At 30.7% G+C, this 25,570-nt stretch overlaps 1 protein-coding gene and 1 pseudogene across 1 annotated transcript; both read right to left on the bottom strand.

The window, feature by feature from the left end:
• Positions 1 to 50: 50 nt before the first annotated feature.
• LOC112682921 lies at positions 51 to 10,595 on the bottom strand (annotated as a pseudogene).
• A 3,593-nt stretch (positions 10,596 to 14,188) lies between these two features.
• Positions 14,189 to 16,000, bottom strand: LOC112682919 (general transcription factor II-I repeat domain-containing protein 2B-like). Its single transcript, XM_025553693.1, has 4 exons — positions 15,878 to 16,000; positions 15,564 to 15,763; positions 15,019 to 15,485; positions 14,189 to 14,712 (listed from the first exon to the last, which is right to left on the bottom strand). The coding sequence occupies exons 1-4, from the start codon at positions 15,998 to 16,000 to the stop codon at positions 14,189 to 14,191; spliced, it is 1,314 nt and encodes a 437-aa protein (XP_025409478.1).
• Positions 16,001 to 25,570: the final 9,570 nt, after the last annotated feature.

Here is a 25,570-nt window from a genome sequence, read left to right as displayed (position 1 = left end):
AGGTCTGTTTTTTTAAAAACACAAAAAATCTTCAAATCATTTCGATTAGATTAGAAGATTTTTTGTGTAATAAAATTCTGTTTGAGGGCTTCATTCTTTTCCGATCGTTTGAAACCAGTTTTTTTAAACATTTGTTTCGCTCCGTTAATAGCCTCTTCAGTGAACTTTTTTTCATTTTTAATCATATAATTGTACGTCCACAAGTCCATATCAATGATTATATATGTAATTCCTCTAATACGCAGTTTAGCGCCTAAAAGAGAAAACATAAAAATAAATTAATGATAATAGTTTCATAATTTAATGTGTAAAAATTCCCAATTATTTATTACATTTGAATTAATTTGTAATAAATACATTGTACTTTTATTTCAATTACCGTGTATAAATACGCAACACCATAAAATCATTAAAGTACGGACATCATGAATAGTATCAACGTGGACTATGAATACCTCGTATATTTTAGAAGCCACGAGAACAATTTAAATTAACTATAGCTTTTCCCGAAAAATGTTATTTTTTAGTATATTCCTATATCTAAATAAAAATTAATCCACCATACGTTTAATTATTATTAAAATTGGTTGATTAAGATTATCGATCGTAAAAATTAAAATAGTAATTAATTGTTTGGGAGACGTTCCTAAGACATTGATTTTTTTAAAGCCACATAGAATGAATGTTGAGCTGTAAATTCTATGTTTACCGATAGCAAAATCTTTGGGAGTGAAAAATTGATTATCTTCTAATTTAGTTCCATGTTTCCGGATCCGGGTTGGTGCTACTATCTTTCCTTTATAGAATCCACTGTTCTCCGTTGGCACTTCGGTTATGCTCATTTTATCATTGCCAAGGCAGTACTCCAGGAGGAAATTTCTATGATTATCTACTTCAATTAACGGCTCCATCTTTAACTTGAATCGTAGATATTTGAATGCGTCCATCACGTATGTAACAAAATCATAAGTTTTTGGTGGCTTCGGCATTAGAGACATACAATTCTGTAAAGTGTCATCTGGGTCACCAACACCCGTATGGGGTGGTATAACCTATAATTTCATTAACACAAAATAGTTTGAAAATTGATTGCATTGTATTTGTTGATTAGCAAAATTACCCAGTGACATTTATAGCTTTTAAATTTTGGATCTACAACTTGTATAGGATCTGGTTGATTAATTTTCAAAATATCTTTATAATATTTTCTGGTAAACGTATCACAATCATAGAGCAAAAATCTATAATCAAATTATCCGGTTAAAGAAATAACATTTTTATTCAAATTGTGTGTACATACCTACGATTCAACACGAAAATTGTCTTTCCTATAATTAGATCTTTCGCTTCATAATATCCTAGGCCATCATTAATTCCAACTTCTAAATAAATAGTTGGGAAATTTTCTGAAAATTTAAAATAATTTTTTTTAAAACATTTATTAGTTTAAATTTTTATTACCTCAATACATAGTACAAAAAAAAAAAAAAAAAACATAATAAAAATAATAAAGCACTTGGAGAGGACAATATAAAATTGGAGTAATAGTCAGACCATACATCTATGATGATTTTAGATACCCGGGCGTTAACATTAACTACAAAAATGATATGTATCATGAAGTTAAACTTAAAATAAATTCGGCGAATAGAACATACTTCTCACTGAATAAATTGTTACGTTCAAGAATGTTATCATGGGAGACAAAGAAAAAAATGTACTTAGCTTATCTACGCCCAATAGTGACGTATGCTTGTGAGTGATAGTCGACGACTCAAGGGGACGGAGAAAAACTTACCTTCGGGAGGAAAATGCTGAGAAAAATATACGGACCTTTCAGAAATGAATCGGTTGGGGACTATGAAAGGAGAACAAATACCAACCTGTAATCTATATACAACCAACCAAATATTGTCTATTATAAATCTGAAAGCTAAAGCGTTTAGAATGGTCGTGCCATGTGTGGCGAGCTGAAGAAAACATAATTCGATAAGTACTGATTAATTAACCAACTGGCAAGCGTCTCAGCGGAAGACCTTGGCAATGATGGCAAGATAAAGTCAATGCAGAGATATAAGGACGAAAGACGAAACAATAAACATCGGGACCGCTACTAATCATGACGTGCGGAGAGGATCAATAGTGAACACATTATATGCGTATATTATTATACATCGCTGATTAAATCAATTTCATAATTTATCAATTCTTACACATATTTTTATATATAAAATAGGAGACCTCTTTTATGCACCAAGTTTCTGACGATAATATTGAAATTATTACTATTTTAATTTTTCATGTAAAAAAAGTCAATTCTTAATATTTATAAATTATTCACTTACTTGGTAAATCTAACCGATCCTTCGGCAATTTTGATTTGCTTAAAAACAGTGGATTTCTTATTTTTTCACTTTTATCTCCCATGACTCGAGATTCATATATTTCTACTTTATCGTTAACCAAGAAATAATAGAATACATAGAACCTCCATTGTGCCGGTTCCCGTCCTTCATCAAACCAAGCAGCATAGAACCTTTCAAATGAATGAATTTATTTAAAAAAATATATAAAATATGATAAATGGTAAAATTAAAAAAAAACTAATTAATAAAAAAAGTTAATTTAAAAAAAAAAACTATCGTTGACGTCTTAAATTATTTTTACATGGATATGTCTTATCCACGGGGTTCTTGTTAAAATGTTCTCCAAAACATCATACAAGTTGTCTTCAACTAAATCGTTTTAAGGGGATGCACTTAATTTTACTCATTTGTGTTATGTGTAAGACATATCCATGTGGCTATGTAATTGAGTATAGTATGATACTGTTTTGAACTTTAAATCATGGATTTGCACCCGAATCAACTCGAACCCGTAACACCCCAAAAAACCTTTAAAAATCAAACGCTCAAAACCCATATAACCCGAATGATTTTCTTTTAAAAACATCCGAATTAACCAAAACCCGAATAATTTTTTATTCTACAATCTTTATGTGACATATCATTTTGTATGTATTTTTTGTGATTATTGCAATTTTGTCATTAGTTGTTTAATAGTAAAATTATTCATAGTAATTATTTCACAAATAATGTAGAAAATTATTAATTAATTATCTAAATATAGACAATAGCAATATAGCATATTGACAGATGTGTGAATGGTATGGTATGTTGAATGTTCAAGTGTAAACAACTGGGATACTATTTTTAAAATTATCCCAAGTGGATATGTCGTATTATAATTTAATAAGTAATGGTTATCGTAGTTACTTTTAAGAATTAAAAAGCCGTTTTTTATTGTAATACTGTAAGTCTGAAATAGAATTGATGTCTCGCGTATGATTACCTAAATTGTTGTTCGCATTATTCGTATTTGTTCAGTATATGGCATGTAGTACACATATCTATGGCGAGTAATTGTCAATTTTTGTTGGTGTAATAATTTTTATCGCAACATTCGTAAGTATTATTTTTGTATTATGCTATGTCCTTGTTAGTGCGTTTTTAGCGTGTGCACGTCCGACAAATACAAACGCTGAATATAAAATAGTTTGTTTTTGTCACATGCGACATACATGCTCGCACTAACTAGGAGTAGGATATATTGTTGGTATTTTTAATTTTAATTGATATTATAATTTATAAGCTTCATACACATAAAAAATAACCCCCTCTTCCTCGAAAATAAATCGTAGTTACACTAGTACTTGAAATTTACATAATGATAGTTCAGTCTAAAAAACTGTTGCACTTTTGTAAAAGAAATTTATATTTTATTACATAGGCAGGTAACAAAAAATATAAATACTTTATTAATGGAGGGGGCTCTGACTCTCCCCTTCACCAATGAAGAATAATATTTTTCTTTGACTATTTAACACCCGTATTAACCAATATTAACCTGAATAATAACGGTTATTAACACCCAAATATTTGTTTGAATGTTGTATTGTGGTTTTTGGACACCCGATATATTCAATGTCCGAAACCCGAAACCCGAATAAATTATTCGGGTGCAAAGCCTTACTTAAAATATACTTTTTTAAACATAAAAATGATTAGTAATTTTAAGGAATACCTACGATTATTGAAGTACAAATAATTTAAGTACACCAACTTATTTATACACATTGTGTAATAATAATACTTCTATAATTCATTTAACATTATTATCATTAATTTCGTAGTTACCTTAGAACTTTTTTATCGTATTTTAAAAACCTATTGCCTTTTTCAATTTCAATTTCCTCTTCTTCAGAGCATTTATAATTTTTTGACATTAATGTGTTGTTTTGTATTTGTATTCTGTCCATTATATATGGGTCGTTGGGCACTGGTTCATCAGGACCGATTGTGATGCCTTGTGTTAAAAAGAAGTTCTTGGTGAACAGATCGCAATTGCACAGTTTATATTTAACGCCATTAAACGATAGTTCTACGCCATTGTTGAAGTCTGACCAATGATAATTTTTATTACTGTAACGTGGATTTGGTATCTTTGCGCGTTTCACAAGATGTCCTTGGGCATAACCGGCATTCTGTGTACCAATAATATACGTACGATATTAATCATAAAATTTGAATTAAAAGTACCTACTAAATAATTGGAGAAAATTAATATATTTTTTTTAATTTTTCCCTCCAGTAATCAATGTTACGATTCACAATTTGTGTGAAAAACGTACCAAAATATATTTGTTTACTATTTATACTTTTTATGCTATTTGATTACCATTCGACACTACTAAATATTAATCTGTCCATAAAACTAATTAAAAATTATTTAATATTTAGGGTCTAGTACTTAGTAAAAAACAATTTCTATAGTAATATACAGACAAACAAAATGTTTGTACTTTTTTCACTTACATTAAAAAAAAACTTAGGATTTCATGACTTTTAAACTAGGTACCTTAAATTAAGTTAAAGATGTTTGAAACATAAATGCTTATCTAAAGATTATAGAAAAAAGTAACAGGAATTAAATTTAATATTTAATATGAAAAGAATAACCGGTATAAATGGTTCTACAACGCATATAGTATCATCCACCAAAAAGTATGTAATTATGACTCGTCGGATCATTATTTTTTTTTCGTCCATGTCCATATCAGTCGAAATGAATTCTGTATATCCGTGAAAACTAAGACATTTTCCATCTAACCTTACAAAGTCAGGTTGAAAAGCAGGTTTAGGAGGATCTTTTGCTCGTCCATATGTCAGTGTTGGATCGTAACTATTAGAATATCAAATAAAGATTATCAAAATATATTATTAATTTCTTTTATTTTTTAATTATGTCATATGAATATATTTAATGATGCGTACACACGAGAGCAAATTTGTGCGTCACACAGGATGAACATGTGAACATGCGTGAGCATTCGTCACTTTTGTTCGATCGTGTTTACGCGCCTCAAGATATATATATATATATATATATATATATATATACAGTCCGTATTAGGGATGGGCAAAATTGTTTGAACATCGATATTCGATGTATCGGAGAAAAACCATCGATGTTTAAGAAAATCGAAGTTTAAAAACATCGAAAAGAATTGTTTTCCTTCTACAGCTGCCATCTGTTGCACACCTTATTATCTGTATAGTGTACTATTTTCCTGATTAAATAATAACTTCAAGAATTAAAATACTATTGTTTAACTTATATTTTTTAAATACATGTTAAAATTCTACAATCAGGGCTCGTAAGTTCATATATTTACATGTTTTCTTTACTACATCGGAAATATGCTAATATTTGAATCAGTGGCGTATAAGGAGTGGGGGTTCCCTCTAGGTTCGGACCAGCGATGTGCTTAGATAAAAAAAAAAATGAATTATCTAGATATAGATACATACTGTAGAAATTGAATTTATCTAGATATTTATATAAGGCATCACCTCAAAATTTGAATGTATAATAATAATTGAAAATTAAAATAAATTTGTATTTTTATTACAATATTCACATAATTATTTCTGTATTTTAGTATTTATTAACAATTTACCGCGCAGCTGCAATAATAACCATTTTAGACCTATGATGCGTTATCTCTGGTTCTAATATTCTTGTAAAGGCTATTTCGGCGTTCGTAATATCACAGAACAATAGTAATACGGGCATGAGACTTCTTCCCCGCATGGGCCGGGCGCATGTAAACTCCGTCACAAGTACCTTTTTTTACTGTAAGCTCCGCCAGAAAAATAAAACAGGTAAAATTGGGTTCATGTAAACTCTGCCATTAAGAAAAATCAGGTAAAATTGAGTACATGTAAACTCCGCCAGTGAAGAAAATCGAGTAGTAGTATAAAATGAATATGATATATTATTAAAAATTAGTAATAAGTAATAATAAGTGAATATTATTATTATAATGTTATATAATATCATACCTCCATTCACTAGACGTGTATTTTATATTTTGGTTATATTTGTAGTTGTTAAATAAAACCAATAAATTGCCTCGTTGACCAGTAATTCATTTTATATTATCACTTTGTTGCGACATATATCCTTCAATATAAAATATACACGGAGACACGCAGACTACGAACGATTATGTTCGTCAAAGCATACTTTTCGTATACCTTACCTACTGCCGATATCATCATTAGAAATACTGATTTCAGATAATACGAAGATAAAATTGTTAATAAATGAATCAATGTGGATTTATATCCACCTCGAAATGAATCGATCCATGACAATAATTTTATCAATTTTGATATACATCATCGCAATAGATGTCAACGTATTTAATGTGAGAAGGCACATGGCAATTTGAGCACTGAGCAGGTAAACAAAAAACTGGTGGAGTTTACACTAGACCTTTTATTAGCTTTTTATCTTAACCGATATTCTGGCGGAGTTTACAATCACCTGTATGGGCCATGTTATGAAATTATAAATAATTACCACCTCCCATGCATATGATGCAGGTACTATATGTCTATATACATATTAAATTGTCATTGTTCATGATTAATAATGATGATAGTAAAATAATTCTATGTAAAACTATTTAAGAACCAATTTTTGCAAATAAATGTACAAACGAGATTTCTTATTTAGCTAATTATTTTATATTGAATGATAAAATTGTAGAATAGTTATTTCTAATTATTAGCTACAGATTTTGTGAATTATCTACATAAATTTATCTAGATGGCTATGATTTTTATCTAGATAAGATACAGATATGAAGTTATTATCTAGATAAATTTATCTAAAACACAACACTGGCCGGGCCCATAGTGATATTTCAGATTCAGTTAAAACATTTTTATGCATATTGCTAAATTATATAATTATATATTTATACCATATGATGCCATGGCCCGTAACTACTATTATTGTTGTTGTTCTATGCTAATATGTTATTTTTGAGGTATAAAATTCACGTTACTGACCGATACCATGGTCCATGATTGCAATGACCAATCAAAATACGAATAAACTATTGAAGGACACGACAAAAAAGTAGTGTATTTACATCACGGACTAGATATCTTAGCAACCATAGTCCGTGGTTTACATAGTACCTTGATAGCGCATTCTATTTTTAGAAATGGATTTCTGTTTACTATTGTATTTACATTGTTGTAAAATTTTATCAATTTATCACGGGTTGCTAGGAATTGTTTCATCGATTGTCGATATTCGATTGTCTTAGGCCGATTGCACACCAAAAGATCAAAACTGCGTTAGACAGTGTTAGTCATTTTCGTGTTAGTCAACAAAAAAAAAAATTTTTTTTTATAAAGTGTACAATACCTTGACAAGACAAAAATCAGTTGTCACCATGTCATCTGATGAAGTTGTTGCAATTTGCATGTGGTACACATAACAAAATTAAGAACAGAATTATAAAAAAGAAAAAAATTATGGATTTATCCGTTAAATTAAAACTTGGTCCTTGTCTTCAAAATCATAAATGGACGGTCTTATTTCCACTAAACTTACTAGTATTTTCCCATCACAAGCCATAAAAGTGTATACAAAATATATACGAAATACAAAATACACACGAATAATAAAATAATTCTTTCTTATCTAGTTGTGACTAACGAAAAATGTGGACACTCAAACAGTATCAGTCATGACTAATTGTGTTTTAAACCAAAAACGTTTAGGTACTACCTACTGTAGAAAAATGCTTAATTTATTATGTATCTTGTTTAATAATAAATATATAGTAAGACATTTAAATTCCTATATTTGTATCATTTATGTCATGATTAAAACCACCAGTTCTTTAAAAAGTTTCTAGCTGTAACTATGTGAGGGAGGTGGTAAATTGGCCCGTAGTGAAAATAATTCCTATTTACGCCACTGATTTGAATGCATATTTGATCAAATGTTAGTGAATGTTTATTTATGCGTTTTTTAGTGCATTCCAACCATGATTTTAACTGTATAGTGTATACTGTATAACGATTGTTGTTTACTGCATACTCAGTGGTGTATTAGAGGGTATACGGGGATATACGGCGTATACCCAATACGCTATTTTTATCCATGGCGTATAGCTTACGAGAAATTGATGATACGTGGGTACACGGCCGTATATAGCGTATAGCTTGTAATTTGACAAATAATTACATAATACCTTGACTATCCTAACTTGTGGTTATATTTATGTCGTGATTCGGTATCGAATACATTATTATTATTATTATTTTTTAATGAAAAATTCAAATTTGTTATCATTCAATAACAAGTTTCTGTTATCAAACAGTGCTACCATATGATAGTTAATACACGAAATAAGGCGTATACCCATGATTTATTTTAGCAATATATCACTTTGCATATTATAAAATAATACAAATAAAAAAATTCGAACATATTAAACATAAACATCGATTTTGAATCGATTAATCGGTAACAAATTATCGATGACAAAACATCGATATATCGAGCTAAAACATCGATGTTTTTTGCCCATCCCTAGTCCATATCACCTATAACGACGGTCAAGGGACCATAAAATATATGTCGTTATAACCAAATTTGATTTATATTTTTATTAGTAAATTATACACTCGTATTCTACTCGTACAAAGAATTTTTAAACCACGCAAGTATATTATTATAATTTTAATTTGATTTCAATTTGATTTTACAAATACATGTATATTTAATATGAGTCTTAATGGATTAAAATGTTGATTCAATTGAATATTATTTAGTAATGAAAAATTAGAAAAACTAACAATATTTTCTACTGATTAATATGCTTCATCTACAGTGTTGCGACTCAATTTTTAAGTCGTATTGCCGATATTGTTGTTACGTCCAATGTCGTCAAAACCAGTAGTTTTGTATGTATAAAAAAACGGAATTTTGCCGGGCCTTTGAAATTTACGTCTTTGTACCCCATGTTGTTACGACCGACATCGTTATAGATCAGGGGCGGTCAACCGGTCGATCACGGACGATTTCAGAGTCGATCGTGTCAGAATTTATTTTTAAGCCACGTGCACGAAAATTAATCGTGGTGGTTATGAACAAATTGTCGATAAATTCTATCAGTATAGTTTTTATCTTTTATTCTGGTTTATAAAAAATTTTTCCAGAAATGTCGATCATCAAAGGTGAAGTATATTTTTAGTAGATCGTGGCCGAAAAAAGTTTGGTCGCCTTTGTTATAGATGGTACCGACTGTATATATATATATATATATACACATATATATGTTTTATCGATACTCATTACTCTGATTATCATTGAACATTTTTAAATATGTACAGATTTGTCATAATTTTGTTCCTTCATAAGGAATCATCGATGATTTGTGATAACATTTATTAGGAGAAAACCGAGCGAATATTTAATCATACGTGTACAGGTACTAACCGTATCGGTTTTAATTTCTCGGCATACAAAGTTGAGTCCACGTCCAAAGGATACTTCCCAATGCCGATTGATTTCTCTTTGGGAATCGAATATCCGTTTTTCCACACAAACTGGGAACTCAAATTATGATTTTCTTTCTACATTAAATAGAACAAGGTGTAATATTATTATAGAATTGCATTAAGCTGCATTAGAAAACAATAAAATAAACGTATCCAACAATATTGTTCCAACAGTTAATTTGAATATCGATTTCAAATAATGTATGAATTAATCAGCGAAATGTTTTTGTGTTGGTCAATTATTATTACTACATCTGCTGCACCAGTTTAGTATGACTTATGCAGCATAAGCGTGCGCAGAAATTACTGGCAAAGTATTCATACATAACATATTTACATTTAATATTAACAACAAATTTGGATAGGGTAATTTAAATTAACTTAATAATTATATTTTTCAATATTCTTATACATGTATTTACTGTTTACGGATGCTTCGAAGTGGTTGAACATAATATGATTATTTATTATTATGATAACTATGAATATTTTGGTGTAGAGACGGAAGTTTCACAGAGTAATCAAGTGCCTACCCCGACTACCCCGTGCGCACGCTTATGCTCCTGCTCACCTATGTTTATAATATACTAAACACAAAAATTTGTACGAGCTTACTGTTATATCATTGAACCGAAATCCTGGTGTGCAAGGTAATTTGTCCATTCTCGTTTTCTCGTAAAAAAAAATAATTTAATAATTTAATAAAGTAAAAATAAATTTTGTTAATTTGAAACTGATACTGATTATTCTAATCTTTAAAAAACTTAAATACAAATATTATTTGTATTTAATTTGGTTACTAAGAGAAGAAGTTGTCTAGGTTATAACAAAATATAATATATATGTGATGGAAAATTGGTAATAAACATATGCGTGGTGAATAACAAATCCGTTTTAAAAATTGATTGCAGACTTTCAGGGTCTGTTTTAAATAATTAAGTTTTATTTCACTATTTAATATGCGAAAATATGTTACTAATAATTGATATTTATATTTGATTAAATATTTAATAAATATAACATTTTTTTACTATTTACAGAAAATAAAGGCAATAGCCTTCGAGAAATGTATCTTTTTTTTGTAAGTACTGAAGAAAATGAATAATGATAATTGAATAAATAAATAATTAATGATCAATTTTCTCAGTTTGTATTAAAATTTCTTTTGAGATGTTCAACAGTTGACATCTACGACATACTGAATCTTATTTTATACTTTTTCTTGAACCGTTATCAATCCTACAACTAATTTATTAGAGAATACATGAATATATATATATATATATATATATATATATATATATATATTTATTTTTATTTTAATTAGTTAATCGTACATTATCTTATTTTAGTGTTAAATTAAAAATGATAATTTTTAATCTCTGAAACATAGTTTTTTTTTTTTATTAATTATAGACCCACTGCGGCTATGGCCATTGGTCTGATATTAGAGCTATAATATATATATATATATATATATATATATATTGCTTTACCTAAGAGCTTAAAATTAAACATTCATATTTTACTATACAAATTGAATTTTTTTAAGAACTTTAAGAGATTTTGTATTGAGTTCTGGATGATGGATTTCACATAGATATGCAGAGTATAGTATGTCTTTGCGGTCACTCTGGAAATTTCGGCATTCGGTGAGGATGTGCTTGACTGTAATTTGAACACTACATTTGGGAGATTCTTCTTTTGTCATTAGGTGTTGATGGGTCATTAATGTATGTTCAATTTTGAGGAAATTTAGTAGTACCTACTAACAACCAAACAAAAGAAATTCTATAATTACTAAGCATAAAAAAAGACAATAAATATATCCAACAGAAAATGAACAAATCATCAAATATATGCCTTATACAAATTACAAAAAAACCCAAAGAACAAAAAACTGACCTTTAACGAACAGTAAAAATCACATCATAAAAAAAGACAATCCATATAACAAATACCTATCAAAAATCATCGAAAACAAATGCCGAAGAACAAAAAATAGTCCTACATTAAACAGTAAAAAAAGTTCCCAAATTCGAAGCTAAAGCATAGATTCTATTAAGCACAACCTACAGAAACCTAAACAAATATCACAAGAAATACTTATGAGGTATCTAATGAGTTTCGTTGTCCACGTCAAGATGTATGGATAATAGCATATATATAAAATATAGAATATTTCACAACAGTTTATTAAATTATTAGGACTTAGAATATTTCACAACAATTATTAATTATTTGTACTTATAATCATTTTGATTAGTTTAAATAAATCACTTTAACCATACCTAGTATTAATTATTTACAATATCCACCTACATCTAAGCGTTGAACAGACTGAGTGAATAACTGAGATTCTATCAATCGATTGGCACGTAACAATACATTACACATATAGGATTTGATGAATTTCTTCATTGCGTTTAAATCTTAGTTTTTTTTTAGTTAGGAGGGTGTACTAATTGTTGAATGTTCTTTTGGCCATGGCTGTTATTCTCTAAATATTATTGGCGATGGACATAAAAAACATATACTATTAATAACGCAAAATATTTGGTAAAAAATAGAAACAATAAAATGTAAAGGGGTATGTGACTCAAACTAGAAATTTGTTATGGTAAAAACAAAAAAAAAATATTTATTTTTAAAAAAAAACATTAAAATGAAAAATAGTATCCATATCAAGACTGTGAATAATTAAAAGTTAAAAGAACTTAGCTTATTAAGCATGACATCGTACTTAAAACACATACACACCCATCACACCCAAACCTTATCCCTATCTGAGAGGGAAACAAACCATTATCGACGACATGGTTAGGGTTAGGAAACAGTTGAACCAAGCACCTCCCCATGGGCAGCACCAGTAGTCTTAGCGAAGAAAAAAGACGGCTCACCACGTCTCTGCATAGACTATAAGCGGCTCAACGATGTGACCGAATCTGACGTATACCCGATGTCTGACTTAAACAAGTTGATAGGGCAAATGAGGGATGCGAAAATTTTCACCCTTTTGGACCTTAAATCAGGTTACTGGCAAGTATCACTTAACCCAAACTTTAGAAAATATTTAGCATTCTGGACTCGCAGGAGGTTGTATAAATTTAGGGTCCTCCCTTTCGGTCTCAAGAACAGTCCCATGACGTTCGTACGACTCATGAATGAGGTCTTAAGAAGTTATCTGGATGAGTTCGTTCAGGTGTATCTGGTCGATATTGTTATATTCTTCGCAAGCCAGGACGAACACCAATACCACTTGGACAAAGTATTCGAACGTCTCATGAGATACGGACTGACATGTTAGATGTATTGATTAGGTACCGTTTATAGTGTTAAGTGGAAAAATCTTTGTTCAATCATACTCGAACCGTTTAAGTTCCTTAATCGTTTCGTTAACTGTTGGATGAAAAACATTTGCCTGATCGATTAGTACGCATGTATTATTGATGGCTTTATTTTTCTCTTAAACACTACGGGACAATTTATTACGTTTAAAATCGTTTAGAAACAGACCCGTCAATGTAGTCGTCAACTCTCACGCTGTAGCCTCCTGTACGGTTGAGTCGATCGAAGGTTTGCTGCACAAACTTGCGGCATAAGGCCGAAATCCGAATGCAACGGAAAACTTTCGTGGTCCGGATTAATGAGCAACGCGTTTTACAGAGCCTTAGAGACGAAAGAAAGAGTATCATCCGGTACGGTGGAGGTGGTCGCGCAGGATTCGACGATAAAACGTTTCAGCAGAGACTAATTATACAACTATCACCCGAAAATCGGCAACGATGAAATCTCTGCGTTGTGACCGTCATATTTCGCTAGGTTTAATCGATCAAGAACGAGCCGAACTGGTCGCAGCGGAGGTTGCAATCCGTAACCGGGAATAAAAATCGTTTTCAAATCTCGTCACCTCGTGCTGGCCAAAAAACGTCCGAAACAATCACGTCACCCACTGCCCATGGTACCGTGGATACGGATTGTTTCTAGTCGAAACGACCTATTTGGAAAACGCATTACGACTTGTCAGCGCGTTCTGGAACAACGTAACCCAGGGGTCTTCAACCTTTTTTTACCGCGGGCCAAATTTGATATACGCTTTGGCATCGCGGGCCAACATTTTTAGAAAAATAGATAGGTTATAAAATTGAGCAATAAATAATAATAAATAAGATTTATTTAAAAAATGTATGTTTATTTATATAATTTTTTTATTTTATAATTCAAAATTTCGTTTTATTATGATAAGAGTAAGTTATTTAGTGAGACGTTTGGAATTGCTTGTCTTTTAAAATGTCTTGAAAGTTTGCATCAAACTTTGTGGTTCCAATTAGCAGCGTCGCTTGTAAATGTTCGTCACTTAAGTTAGTTCTGTACTTAGATTTGACATATTTCATTTTTGAAAATGTCTGCTCACATAAGTATGTTGAGCTAAATATTGATATAATTTCACGCGCATGTTTTTTGAGATTTGGAAATGATTCCTCTGGCAACATGGCGTAAAATTGTTGGAGACTAGCTTCCTTGAAATAGTCTTTGAAATTGTTGTTTGATATGAGCTCGATAACTTCAAGCTGAAACTCTGTCGGTAAAGTTTCTATTTTTAATGCAAATGGATTTTCAAAAATTCGAATACGGTCTTCTGCACTTTTGAAATCTCTAAATCGGGTCTGGAACTGCTCTTTTAAATAGGTGAGAACTCCAACAGCAAAAACGGTAGGGAATTCTTTATAATTTTCAAGTTTGAATTTGTTGCATGTTGGAAAATGGGCAAGATTTTTTTCTATTAATTGATTTGTGAATAGATTTAGTTTTAATTTGAAAGCTCTAATGTAGGAATATGTATCTGAAATCAACGAGTTAGCTCCTTGCAACTTTAAATGCAACTTTAAACTCATTAAGGAGCTGAGTTATATCGACGAGAAAAGCTAATTTCCATAGCCATGTTAAATCAGTTAACTCAGTTATAACACGGTTTTTTTCTGTCATAAATGTGTCGATTTCTGAACGAAGATAAAAAAATGTTTTCAAGACGTGACCTCGGCTGAGCCAACGAACTTCGCAATAATAGGGAATACTGGGTACTCGCTTTCAATTTCAGCAAGAAAGTTCTTAAACTGACGGTGACTGAGAGCACTTTTTCGAATATAATTTACATTCTGCACAACAATATTCATAACTTCATATATTGGTGCATTTTTCCCACACAAAGCTTGCTGGTGTATTATGCAGTGAATAGCCATTGGTGCTGCTGCACCAGTCTCCAATACAGCTTTACAAATATTTCCAACCAAACCTGTATGTGCTCCACACATGTTGCGTTCACCATCAGTAGTTACGCCTTTTAAAATGCTAAATTCAAGACCCAAAGTAAAAATAGATTCTTTTACCTTCAAAAAAATTTCATTACCAGTACATGAGTCTTTCATTGAGTGGACGGCGGCCAATTCTTCGGTTATTTCAAAAGATTCATTGACTTCGCGAACGAATAAAAGCACCTGCGCTGAGTCTGAAGTGTCGGTAGATTCATCCAAAGCAATTGAAAAATATTTAAAGCTTTTAGCAATATCTTTTAATTGACGAATAATATAATTTCCGAGATCTGTGGTACGTCGCGCAATTGTATTCGCTGACAAGCTAATACCGGTGAATAAATTGATTTTATCGGGACAAATCTCTTCAACTGTTTTCAAAATGCACTCCTTTACAATTTGGCCATCAGTAAACGGTTTTCCGGCTATCGCCAGAGTACGGGCTACTTGAAAACTTGCTTTTACGAGAGATTCATTTTGACATGACCGTTTAATAAAAATTGACTGTTGAGCTAGTAAATTCTGTTTTAAGATTTCAAATTTGTCCGATTGTAGTTAACCAGATAGGTCGTTATATGTAGATGCGTGCTTGCTTTTATAATGTCTACCAATATTATATTCTTTCAAAACAGCAACCTTTTCCTTGCAAATAACGCATAAAGCAACATTATTTTGTTCAATGAAGAAATAGTCATTATTCCACTTTTTGTTAAAAACACGGCACTCTGTATCGACTTTCCGTTTTTTACTTAAACTCATATTTATTTTAATACAGCACAGAGCACTACACCCGATAATAAATGACACTTAACTACAATAATCATAAAAACTGATTCTACATAATTTATAAATTATACCCGATATACTACAGTGGACTCACGCAGTTAGAAAAACCCGTCGATCACACGTTCGATAGCATTATTATTACAACGGAAAAAGTCGATCATATCTTATCTGACAATCGCGTAAGTTTTGAGTACAATATTAGGCAGATAAGTGTGATTGACGAGTTTTTCTATTATTCGTGTTAGTATATATTTACAAACATAAATTGTTATGAATAATACCAAAAGAAAAAAAATAATAAATTTATTTTATTTTATTAATTAATTCAATAAAAAATAAATTAAACTAATGAAAATTAATATTAATATTAATGTTTTTTTATATATTATTTTTAAAACATTAATTAGCTAGGCGGGCCGGTGTAAAAACCTTGGCGGGCCGTAGGTTGGAGACCCCTGACGTAACCCATTCGATTTGAACGTGTTGAAATCTGGTGACCACTGTTGTTGCATACCTCGCGAAAATCGTCGCGAAGATATTGACGTTTCATCTGGTACTGGTTTTCTTATTTTTAAATGCTTGTAATTCCTAACACCGCGACTGAACCGACTGGCGATGACCGCTCCGAGAGGAGTTGAATCACGGTCGCGCCCTACGAATTACGATATCTTCATTATCATAACACGCAATTGAACTGATCCCAGCTTAATCTGAAGAACTCTCGAAACTCCGTTCGATCTTCCCGTAAATGTTTTTCGACTAGTGTACACCAAAAAAACCATTCGCTTTCACCGGCTCGGAAAATTGTACGGGTTTGTTCGTCCAACATGTCAAATGTATACTAATCGACTTTGTTAAAAACAATTCATTTTATGAACGTCAAATGTTCAGATAACGAACAAAGACACTTGACAGAACCGTCTCGGTAGGACTGCAGTGGGCGCACTGTCGCGTCTTACTCGTCGCTCATAGGAATTTAACCCGCGCGGCTGAAAACAACGGAAAACAACTACAGACCTATCTACAGACAGGTCGATCACTATTGATCGCACCTACATAGCCTGCATAGGCACCCAGGCGTTAGTGTAAGGATGGCCAACCTTGGAAAGTTTGCGGTCCGCGAGATTTATCAAATACTTACAAAAAAAAAAAAAAAGATATTTTTGTCCCAACAAAATATTCTGGAATGCCCGAACAACGCGGAAGCCGTACTACAATTAACAACGTAATCGCGACAAACTGTTTTGATTCATCCACAAAACCTTTGTTCCCAAGTATTGTCGATGAACCATGTGGTGCAAGTAGTCATAAAAACAGTGAAACCTACATGTCTAATCGTTACATTCCAAGGGGACGGGCACGTCTGGAATGAAAGTGTACAAAAAGTTTCGCAGCAGTCCAAATCTGCCGACCATATCGGCGGAATAGGAATGTCGATCCAAGTTCGATAAGTTTCAACTCTTCGTGTATGTCTTCGATTATTGGGTTTGAACGGCCGTTGTTTCTCATGCGCGACCGGTCGCCGTCCAACCCTTTATTAGCGTTTCATATTGACCGGCGTCCCATGCGCGGCTGCAACGCGAGACAGCAGATTTTTTCATCACGACCCGCGACAACGCGACGAGAGCAAGTACAACGCGACCGTCGACCACGTCGGAATGTAGGAAATTACATTTTCATCACACGGAGATGAACTTCTCATCGAGATCGTGCGGAAATATCCAATATTATCCGATGTATCACACGTGAAATACAAAAATATTAAAATTAACATCGTTTTTCTATTTAAACTTTTATTAACGTCTGTTTATTAGAATTTCAAAATGTCCCCTTCAGCCAGGCGTGTACTGGTTCCATTTTCCCTACTGGGAAACTGGATATAATTAGGACTCAATTACTATACATACTAATAGAAATAGGTCTCGTTTATAGCTATCTAGAACAATGGCCAGGTTAGCTAACCTAACCTGGCCCACTGCTTACACTAAGACAAAACTATAAAATAACCATAAACCTAAATAATAAACCAAATCTACATTTTGATTTAAGTTCTGTAGAAATAAATGAATACATAACAATATTATAATAATTATTTATTTGTTATCTCTTATAAACTTACAATTTATACTTATATTATTTAAATAGATTAATATTCATGATTAATTCTTCAAATGAACACATAAAATAAAACAAATAATTAGCAATTCGGTATCTTTCCATATGCTAATTAATAATTTAATTAATCCTTATCCTTATATATATATATACAGTGTGTTTCCTTTTAAAGGTAACACTAAATAATTCTATCCAGTAACATCGGATAAATATGCGGTTTTCAGGAGGGGATAGGGAATACATAAATACACATTTTTTAATGATTTTTACATTTTTAGATGTTTCCGTGTGCGCATGCGCAATACAACTTGCATTTTTTTAAATGGCAACAGGTGTTTTGAATACCAAATTCGGATAGACCGAATTTTTTTAAGTCGATTTGGTCCTTTTTACCATAGCTCTAAAATCAAATCTGATTAAATGGCAACCAGTCAAAGTTTCGATTAAAATTATTGAATATTTCACCAATCATACTAGAATTTTATGAATTATTATGAAATTTTATTTATTATTTTTGTATCCGTAGGTTTGTAGATATTATTAAATCATTTAAATTTAATTTTGAGGAATTAATTAACCTCAATTAGACGTAAATGTTAGTTCAATTACTAAGTAAGAAAAGATTAAACAAAATGATATGATTTATTTCTCATAACTTCTATTATTAAAGTTTCTATTTAAATTATTAATTTTATCAGTTATTGTTATTTTTCATGATACAAGTTTGGTAATTACTTGTAATCTCTACGATTATTTTATTTGTAGCCTTTACTAAAATAAACCAAATTTATTTATCGTGTGCTAAGAATGATATGAATGTTCGTATAAATCTGACAATAATAACTTATTATAACTGATGAGTTTTAGCATTTGTTTAAATGTGATTATTGAAAGTCATTACAAGTTTTAAACTCGTATGTAACGCAAGTATTTCATTGAAATTTAAAAATGGCAAGTAACAATGAAAAAGTTGATATGCTTTTAGTTTATGGTGAATGTCGACGTAATTCAAGAAATGCCGCTAGACTTTATGCAGAACGATATCCCGAACGATATTACCCTCCTCATAATTACTTTGTCCGAATTGAATCATCTTTGAGAAATAGTGGTGGACTACCTGCAAGACGAGGTGATAATCGGCGTAATCAAAGACAGTTGATTGGACAGGTAAACGAACAGGACGAATTGCAGGTATTAGCTTATGTTCAATTAAATCCTCGATCTTCAATTTGGCATTTAAGCAACGAAATTGGAATTTCTTGTAAAAAAGTTCAAAAAATTTTGAAAAAAAATGAATTGCACCCGTGTAGGCCTGATTTAGTACAAAAGTTGGTACCAGGTGATTCTAATCGTAAACTTACATTTATTGCATGGTTTATGATACAATTACACGACGAACCCGATTTTCTACGATTTATCTGTTGGACCGACGAATCAAAGTTTACCAACAACGGTATAATTAATAAACAAAATAACCGGTATTGGGCTGATCACAATCCATATTGGACGACTGATACAAATCACCAAACAGTTTGGGGAACTAACGTTTGGTGTGGGTTACTAGATGGGAGACTTCTCGGCCATACTGTATACTAACATACTGTATATATATATATAAAAGAACAGGCCTGTTTTATTTACCCATTTTGTGAAGACACTATTTAACTTTTTTCCAATTTTTTTTCACAGAATTGTTCCAAATACCATCCTAAGTGTCATCACATCACCCGATTTTCAAAATTTTGATTTTAAAGTGTTGATATCGGCAAAAATAATTCTTTACATGTAATTTGTATATCTATATTCATATAATAATAACAATAACAGTTTACCGATTACGGTTGCTATGACTTATGTAGGATTATATGGAAAACCGCGTTATTTTGACAACCACAAATAACCGAGCTGACTTAATAAACTCGCTAATAATTAGTGGATTTCAAGCTCTATAAATGGATTACTTTTCTATCGATACAGTTGTTAATAGTGAAGAATAGGTACATTTTCTTAGTGAGTTTTTAAATTCACAAACACCATCTGGTATGCTTTCTCATAAAATATCACTGAAGGTGGGAGTTCCAATTGTATTATTGAAAAATTTGAATTCTTCGATGTAATGGGACTAGGCTCCGTATAACCTCTCTTGCAAAAAATATAATTAAAGCTGAAATTTTGACCGGATGTGCTAAGGGAGAAAAAATATTTTTACCGAAAATACCATTAATACTCCAACGATTTTCCAGTTAAGTTTAGAAGAGTTCAATTTCCAATTAAAGTCTGTTTTGCAATGACAATAAACAAAACTCAAGGTCATACTTTAACTTACTGTGATGTAGATTTGGAAAATAACGGTTTTTCACAGGGGCAATTGTATGTGGCATTGTCTAGAGTTGTAAGACCTGACCATTTGTACCTTTATGCACCACTAAATAAAACTCAGAATGCGGTATACCAAGAGGTTTTGACTTAAGCCATATTAGAATTGAGCAACTACGTGAAGAGTCATTTTTAAATATTATTATTATTATTTTTGTATTGTTTATAATTCAGCTGCTACTATTATTTACCACTTGATAGAATTAAGTAAAATAATTTTTTTTCTCTTTAAAACACAAAAATGTGTGTTGATTTAACAATTTCATTTTGATAAAGCAAAAACTACACACGGGCGAAGCCGGGTAATTCAGCTAGTACTTTAATAAATAAATTAAAATACCAAGTAAAATTGAATCCATTTATAATTTTAGAAACTACTACTAACAAATAATTTTTATTAGCAGTTTTTTTTTTAATAAATATTATTTATATATTTTGATTATGCTTTACAATTATCTACTTGACTTAGATATTCTCATTTAAAATTAAAATTTAAGGAAAAAAATATAGGATGTATGGAATTTTTAGAATACATTTAATTTTTTTTTTTTTTTTTAATGTGGGGTGGGGGTGTTCACTCAATTATAAAAGTATATATTTTTGTTAAAAGAACTCACATCGTAAAACCAATGCATTCTTTGCTTAGTTCAAAATCTAAAGAGCTCATTGGGGATCTATCTCTCTATGTGTAAGCCAATTTGCTTTTGTCCTGGGGCGCGAAAATTGTCTAAACCCTATACCGTTTAGTGGAATGTATTAAATCTTCAAAAATATTGTAAATCCATCGAAAATAATTTCGTTATCTTGTGTTGTACCGTTAATACGTACCGTTTGACTGTTTTATCGCATTGTAAAACTAATGCGTCGACAATAGTTGCTTTCATTATTTTGGTTATCTGAACACTAACGTGCGATAGGTATTAGGTATGTCTTATTTATTATAATGAAATTATATGTTATAAATTTTGGAGATAAAAAAAAAAACAACAGCCAACCGTGTATTACAGGGTAACCGTTTTTTTTTTAGCTTCAGAAAAACCAATTTTTTATTCTTCGAGAATGAATACTACAATGAAGAAAACGAACAAAAGCAAACAAACAAAAAAGTAAATCATTGTAGATTAGTTCATTAGTTTGTTACAGTTCATCACTTGTACTTTAATTTTAATACCGTACATCTTTACATATATAATTGAGTAATCGGACAAGAAATAAAAAATAAAAGTTAATTTAACTTATTATAAAATGTAAATAAATGTAAATTGTAAAATAAAAATTAATTTTATTTATAAATATTATATGACACCTACGTATTTATTTATATAGATATTTAACCTGCATGGTTATAATTTTCATGCTAAATTATTTTTTATTCTTTGTGACTATATTTTGAAATATTTCTTTTTCAGGACTTTGTCTATGGAACAGAAAAATGAAACTCAACAAATAAGGTAAGATAATAATTAATAAGATATTAAGTGATTTTTAACTCTGGAAGTATCATTATTATTTTGCTCTGCATATAAGTTGCAAATAGTTGATTTTAAACTGAGAATTATTATTTTTAGTTATTTTTTTTTATATTTAATTTTAAACGTCTATTATACTTGTATAATATTTCCAGGAACAAAGAAATACCTACAATTTCTGATAAAAATAAAAATAACCCAACTCAAGTTAAAATGAAAGGAAAAACATTAGTTAAAAATGAGTATGGATACATTTTTACTTCCATAGAAACACTGAATAATACATGTCAGTGTCGGCGACTTTTTGAAACGTCTCAGATTTTCTTTTATGAATTTTCATCAGCCCTCTGCTGATATCCCTTCGTCGCGCACTCGCACGTGATGGCCGAGCCTGTTATCCGAAATTATGTACATCCAGTATAGCTTATTGTGCACAATATACATGTTCCTGTGCCGTTGCGTTTCCTGCGAACCAGTTGTTAGCCACAACTCGACCGTGAGTACATTATACTATTCGATCAACAACAGTGTTACCGGCAATCATCATTATGGAGATGCCACCATGATCGTATATTATAAATACGTATAATTTACGCACATTTATTTATTAAAATTACGTACTACTCATCACCGTGATTTTGACTGGACACCATCAAAGGTCAATTACGTTATTAACATACGAAAACGTTAAAATTTACAGTTGTGGAAAACTATGGTGGTTTGCAGCCCGAGCGACCGTGCCCGGATATAATACGTATTCTTTCGGTTTTGAGTGGACATGATCCGGTCCAAGTGCACACGTATCCCCTGCCGACGAACACAAAACAATCGTTAACTAAACTTCGTTAAATGCTATGTGAAATTATTTTAGAATCATTCTTTTGTAAGTAAATTAATACAAATGATTCTTATTTAGTTAATTATTTTATATTGAATGATAATATTGTAAAATAGTTATTAATTATTAGTTACACACTTTGGATTTATCTAATTTTAGCTATTGCACAATATTGGTAACCCAACACGAATGCACAAAAGAAAACACGACGTCAGATTAGAGAAATCTGGTGACACTGAAAAGTTCCCGTCAACTTCTTATGAAAATACAATAAACAGTTTAACTGAAAACTCACAAGAAGCCGAAATATTTAATATATTCTATCTCGTTCTGGACGATCAGCGACAAGCTAGCCGTACCGTTGTTCGGGACGATGAAAATACCAGAATTGATAATTGGAGACCACACATTCAATGTGATGCATATCAAATCAAATTAAAGCAATAAAAAAATGATTGAAAGCTGAACATTTCATAAGATGATCTTTTTCATTGTTAGATGCTATTTCTGCGACATCCACATAGTTAAAATGTTAACAATAAATATACTATAAATATTTTGATATTCTAAAAATAAATAATAATATTGATAAGTTTGTATTTTTATATTTTATACTTTTTGTCGTATGGGTCAACGTTTTGATCAAGAAAATACAATTCCATAATATTACAACTGCTTGAAAAATCTAAAAGTTTTATTCAAAACAGAAAACATTAGTGATTGTATATTTTAAATTTTGTAAACAGTGCCATATTCAATTATTAAAATATTCATAGTTAATATTATTATTAATTGTATCAAAAATCAATTTTTCACTTACACATTAGAACTCTCAAATTTAAATGTTAAAATTATAAAAGAAATAAATGAATTTTAAATAATTCCCCCCATCCTAAATCACGTTTTCTGCAGGAGTTATGGAACCCTTTTCATTTTTTTTTCATTTTATACACTAAATGTTTAACATTGTAAAAATCATCATAATTTAACTCATATAAATTATCCTTAAAATTTAAATAAAATGGTTATAAGAAACCAATAATAATAAACTCTTTATAAATAAAAAAATATATCGGAAATAAAACATATCAATTTTTAATTTTATTAAATTTTATAATATATGTTTTTTTTTTATTCCTAAAATATCTTATCGGATCGGATGTACAATATCGTACGTTAACAATTGCTGTCGTCGCATAATTAAATTTAATATAATATTATAATGATACACGACACGACAATGATTGATTGATTTTTACGAACAAAAAAAAAAAAAAAAACACTGTCCATTACTACAGCGGAAGACGATAAATCACGTTAAAAATATAATATGTCAAAACAAATCTAGCCCCACCGCAATGCACCGAGAGAAAAAGAAAACATTACCTTAACGAACGGGTATAAAATCATGACGTGTGCCGCGTTTTCCCATCGACTACACGAGTTAATTACTCGTTTATAAGTGTGCCGTGTACATGATAGTGACTTTGTGGCATAATTGCAGATGTCCATCAACATACTGTTGCGTACAGTTAGAGCCGGATTTAAGCGCAGGCTGTATAAGCTGCAACCTATTAGCCCGCACCACAACCATAAGCGGAAATTTGGTGAAGTTAGCGGGGTGGGGGGAGGCTGAGCATTATTTGTTCATTACACCTATAGGTACCTCTGTACGCAATTATTTATTTCAACAAGGCAATTCACAAAGTTTGACGATTTGACATACTCAACAATTTAACCGAAAAACAATTAGGTACCTTATCTTAAACATTTTTGGAGCAGATATTCTAAACAGAAATTGTTAATTGATTAAAGTAAACAACCAAATGCGGGTATTATTACATATTATTAAATGTTACGTTAATTACGATCGTTCCGAGTCATGACAATAAGTTTGAAAAATCTTACGATTTTGATTTAATTTTTATCACGAAATATTTTTTTTTAATTCAGTTATTAAAAGTACATTTTACAATTATAATAATTATAGTATTTTTGGTCACTTAACAATTTTTAGGACTAAGTGGGCTAAGACCTGTACTTAACATTTCTGGGGGGCTTAGTCCTCCCTACCCGATTTCCGCCTATGATCACAACAGGGTCCTATTTACACAACTAAAAAAACACGATAAAAAAACTCTGTCCAATAATTTATTAATATTTATTTTTTTGTTTTTTTCATTTAAAATTGATCGAAAACCGGTTCCGAACATTCACATAGGCACAAATTGGTTCAATTTAATGGGGGTAGAAGGATTAAGCCCTCACTATGCACTGAAAAAAATCCGTTGATACTTTTTTTTTTTTTATCGAAGAATTATAATATAAGTACAAACTACACATTACACATTGAATTAAATGATTATCTACCTCTTATAAGCAAAGCTTGAGTTAGAGGTAGAGAGTAATTAGATTAAAATTAGAGAGTACAACATTTTCTACAATATACAGAAATAAAATAACAAATAAAATACTTAGTTGCATATTTATATAAAGTGAAAGAGAGAAAATATATGTACATATAAATAAAAATTACAAGGAAGAAAACTAATAATTTATTCTAATTCTGAAAACTAATAACTGAAATACTAATGTTAAACAATGATGATTATTAGTATCCTAAAATTTAACACAAAGTTTTAATGGTATTAATAAGTATTGAAGTACTTACATATGGTATAAGCATAGTATATCTATATTATTCCCTAAATGTTTAAATAAAAATATCCAACATATTAAACATTA

Source organism: Sipha flava, unplaced genomic scaffold (genome assembly GCF_003268045.1).
Source record: "Sipha flava isolate LNK unplaced genomic scaffold, YSA_version1 214_pilon_pilon, whole genome shotgun sequence".
In the NCBI taxonomy this organism is placed as follows: Eukaryota; Metazoa; Arthropoda; class Insecta; order Hemiptera; family Aphididae; genus Sipha; species Sipha flava.
Note: the sequence above shows the minus strand (reverse complement) of the source record. Positions and strands in the feature narration are given on the sequence as shown.